The sequence below is a fragment of the Amaranthus tricolor genome, chromosome 13, assembly GCF_026212465.1.
Source record: "Amaranthus tricolor cultivar Red isolate AtriRed21 chromosome 13, ASM2621246v1, whole genome shotgun sequence".
In the NCBI taxonomy this organism is placed as follows: domain Eukaryota; kingdom Viridiplantae; phylum Streptophyta; class Magnoliopsida; order Caryophyllales; family Amaranthaceae; genus Amaranthus; species Amaranthus tricolor.
This window is the reverse complement of record NC_080059.1, coordinates 2,467,897-2,472,221: the sequence shown is the minus strand read 5'-3', so window position 1 is coordinate 2,472,221 and position 4,325 is coordinate 2,467,897. Positions and strand designations below refer to the sequence as shown.

General features: G+C 33.0%; 1 protein-coding gene across 1 annotated transcript; it reads right to left on the bottom strand.

Annotated features, from left to right (window-relative positions):
* Positions 1–605: 605 nt before the first annotated feature.
* On the bottom strand, positions 606–3,351 carry LOC130798578 (40S ribosomal protein S15-4-like). Its single transcript, XM_057661623.1, has 4 exons — positions 3,195–3,351; positions 2,941–3,089; positions 2,766–2,823; positions 606–1,133 (listed from the first exon to the last, which is right to left on the bottom strand). Exons 1-4 carry the CDS (start codon positions 3,195–3,197, stop codon positions 885–887), a joined length of 459 nt encoding a protein of 152 aa, XP_057517606.1. The 5' UTR covers positions 3,198–3,351; the 3' UTR covers positions 606–884.
* Positions 3,352–4,325: the final 974 nt, after the last annotated feature.

Genomic DNA, 4,325 nt, shown 5'->3' with positions numbered 1-4,325 from the left:
CAACAAAATACACGTTCCATTATTTACTTCCTCACTTTTTTAACATTTAGAGCAAGTAAAAATAATTAAACTGTAAGTGTCGAATCTTGAGCAACACTACCCCATGAACTTGGAATAAAAAAATAAAATTTTCACATCATTCTCACATACGTAGCAAGATCAAGGATTTAGTTTCTTTTTCTAATTGGGGCTCAATCTACACGGCTACATTCATTTAGTAGCAAGAATATAAGTAGTTTCAACACCATGTCCCAGTTTTATTTGCAGACCATTCAATTCATTCCCCAGTTAAAATTGCTACACTCGACGAGTTGGGATTATTGGGTCCAATACTAGCAAGACAAACATACAATCTTCGGCATTTTCAAGGTTTTTTAGTACCAGTCTAGGACAACAAACATGGTAGGCAAATTCGTTAAAAGCAACCAAAAAAAGCGGGTGGACTGTGCCACACCACCAACTTAATGGCACTACACTAGTAGCGAACTGAGTACAAGAATTCTGTAAAACTTTTGTGCAAATTAGTAAATATATGGTGAGGTATCAAAGCACATTAGGAGGCAATCTAGAAATTCAGAGCAAAATTCAATAAGACAGACAAAATGGGTCAGAACGTGCCACACCATCCACATTATGGTAAGGTATCAAAGTTACACCCAGAAATGTCAGTCAAGTTCAAGAACTCCACAAAACATTGATGCCAACAGAACATATTGTCCAACAAAACTTAAATTAATCTGCAAAACTGAGTATAGTCAAAGACAAAGTACATGTAATCGAGACTATGCAAAACCCATAAGATCGTGAAGAGTCATGGCTCACAAAAATGACAAAAAACCTAGAATGTTGAATTCTACAAGATGAGAATATTTGATAAAATCTCTTCACTTTAGAGGAATGAACCTTGAAGAGTGTGTGGCACCAATACCTGGTCTACCGTGCTTCACAGGCTTGTAAGAAATGGAAAACTCTGCCAAGTAATGGCCAATCATCTCAGGCTTGATTTCAACCTGGTTGAAGGTCTTACCATTGTAAACACCAATGACACTACCAATCATCTCAGGGACAATGATCATATTGCGAAGGTGGGTCCTAACAGGTTCAGGTTTCTCACCAGGTTCAGCTTCACGTTTCTATTCAAGAAAATCAAAAAGGATTAGTGCCAAAAAGGAAACAGGAACATTTTTTCAAAAAGAACAAAAACCAAATCCAAGCTATGAACAAGTTCAAAGGTGTCTTAAAAAATTTTACTGAACACCATCAAGCAACAAAAATACCACGCCCTTAAGAAATTTCAAAACCATTCCCTAAAGAAATTTAGAAGTCTGAGGCATGAGAATCAAAAAAATTAACACTGTAGAAGATATTTTGATTGACAAAATAGCTAAAATAAAATAGCATATTTCAAAAGAGCTCATGGGAAACCAAGAAACAGATGACTAACCACTCGGGAATCTACCAACAAACAACTATACCAAAACCTAAGATCTTAATCTTAACAGCCAAAAAAATCAACAAGGATTATCCCTAAATGTGCAACCAAAAAAATCCTTTCAGAAGCATAGACAATGCCACCAACATAATCACGATAAGCCATCTGTCACCTAAGCAGTACCTGACATGATACTTGTCCAACTCACCAACTCCATCACACAATCTTCCTGAAACCACCTTTGCTAGCTAATGATTACACAATCATCCTTAAGACACCTAACACCTTAGCTAAAGTTTCACCAAACAATTCTCATAATCCGACTCATTTATTAGCAAAAATTTAAATCAATCAGAATCTCCAGGGCTCAAGCAAAGGTACCTATGCACATAGGTCAGCCACAACCAATGTAAAAGCATGGAAAATAGAGTATATAAGGGTCGTATTTAGTCCAAAAATAATTATAACTCTACGTAACTGTCGCCAAAGTGCTTGGATACCCTAAATTTTGAAATTTTTCTCTCCCCTGAACTAAAATCCTTTTCATGATGTTGATGTTAAAGTTTACATCGCTCCCTCCAGTAAATCCTAGAGTCACCACTGCAAAGTCAATTCTAATCAAAATGCTACCCATCATCTAATAGTTTACCATCAAATCCACATTGTATCATCAAAGCCAAGGGAGAAGAGGGAATGTTAAATTTTAAAGCCAATTTAACAATTTAAGAAATTTTGAAAGAGGATAAAATGTTGAAAGTAAGCAGATAAACAACCTTGTCAACCTTGCTCAAATCACACATATCAACAAACTACAATGTACCTAGGTACCTCTAAATCATTTCAGACCCTAATACTACACAAAGAACAACAAATAACAACCTATCATTTTATAATACCAATCATAAAACAATAAAATCTTCTATGTTGAGCAGTTTTGTAAAACCCACAATCTCACTCAATTCCAATCTAAACATAAAATCAAAAGCACTAATCTTAATTCTTCATATTTTTGGCACAATAATTAGACATATCAATCGGAATTTCACCAATCTAGAAATCCAGTATTACCAACAACACCAATTGGTTATTATTAAAAACACTTCCATTTTTCATTTCACTACAACGCAATTCAAAATCAAACAAATGCAACAGAATGAATAACCAAACCACAATATATTCCTCGCCAAAACTCAAGTACCTTGTAATTGATCCCATTAATCCTATCACAACACTCATAGTCGAAAAAATAAACTTAAGTAGCCATGAGAAAAATATCTTTATCTCATTATCTGTTAGTCGAAAAAATTAATAAGCACTAGAGTAGAAAGTATACCGCTTTGCGTAGTTTCTTGATTAGAGCCATAGGCTTACGCTTCAAACCTCTTGACAACCTATGCAAATAAATTTACATTCAAAACCCCTAAAATTCCTCAACATTATAATAAAACAAAAACCCTAATCTCCACACAGAAATTAAGACAGTTAAATTCAAAAAATTAAGATTAAACCTTCTGCGAACTCGTGCAGGGAAAAGCTTGACGAGTTCATCAGTATTCAAATCAAGAAGTGCATCCAGATCAATTCCTCTATAACTGAACTTCCTAAATGTTCTCTTCTTTGGGACTCCAGTAGCCGCAACCTCTCCTTCAACATCCGCCTGATTCAAAAAGTAATCAAAAAGTATTACGATTAAAATGTCGACATTATAGAAGATGAAGATTAATCGAATCGAAATCTGAAGAAGAAGAAGATGAAGAACTACCATGGCTGTAAGCTTGAAGTTACAGATAGGGAGATTAGGGTTTTATAAAGCGGCCGAGAGTGAGAGAGAGAGAGAAAAAAAGAGAGCTCAAGATTACATTTGTTAGGGTTTCACTAGGGTTTAAAGGGTTTGTACACAAATTCTCGAACACAAGTTCTCCTTTGAGAGTTTTCGGCAAGTCTTAAAAGATAGTCCCTCCAATTCAGCATTAACGTCCTATTTGCCTTTTGAATATTATTTATATTTTACTCTTAATTTGTATTTTATTACTAATTTACAAGTTAAAACATAGTCATGTGGAATCCTGTTTGATCCGTCTTAAGGATTATTCATATCAACTTTCCATAATTTTTAATAATGGATAATTAGAGATATTAAGAATTGAATAAGTGCATTAGATAGAGTGCATAAAGTAAATGAAACGTTAGTGCTGAATTGAAAGGAGTACCATCTTACGATGACACTTCTCGAATAAAAGTAATTTACTATGTTCAATCTCAATTATTACAATATATCATTGCTAAATTGATCAATTTTAAGTTAAATTTAAAATTACTTCAGAAAAAAAAGTTCAATTTAAAATTAATGACTTTACGAGTTATAACTAATTATATATAATTTATTACTTAAAGGTTACCACTTTAAAATTATATAGTCTTTAAGAATATAATAGAGCCCTTGTGAATTATGATGATATATTATTCTGCATTATAATTTTTAAATTGATCACTTTAAGGTTGAAATTGATCATTTAACTAAAATATTTTTAAGGTGAAAATCGATCACATTAAGATCAAAATTAATCATTTTAAAAAGGTCATAATTCAACGGTTATACACTTTAAGGGTCAAAAATTATCACTTTAAAATGTACTAATTGATCCATTAAAAGTTATATAATTTAAGTTGAAATTGACCACTCTAAGATTAAAATTGAATCCAAATTGATAACAACCGCAAATATAGAAAACAACCAAAAAAAACCCCAAATTGAAAATGAGTTACTCTAGTAAACGACCGTCTTTCGGTAGTACGACCTCAAACAAGAAGTTCATATACTAATAATTATTTTAGTTAAGCTATTCAGCTTATATATACAGCGAGCAGTTCACAATGAGACCATCTCACACAA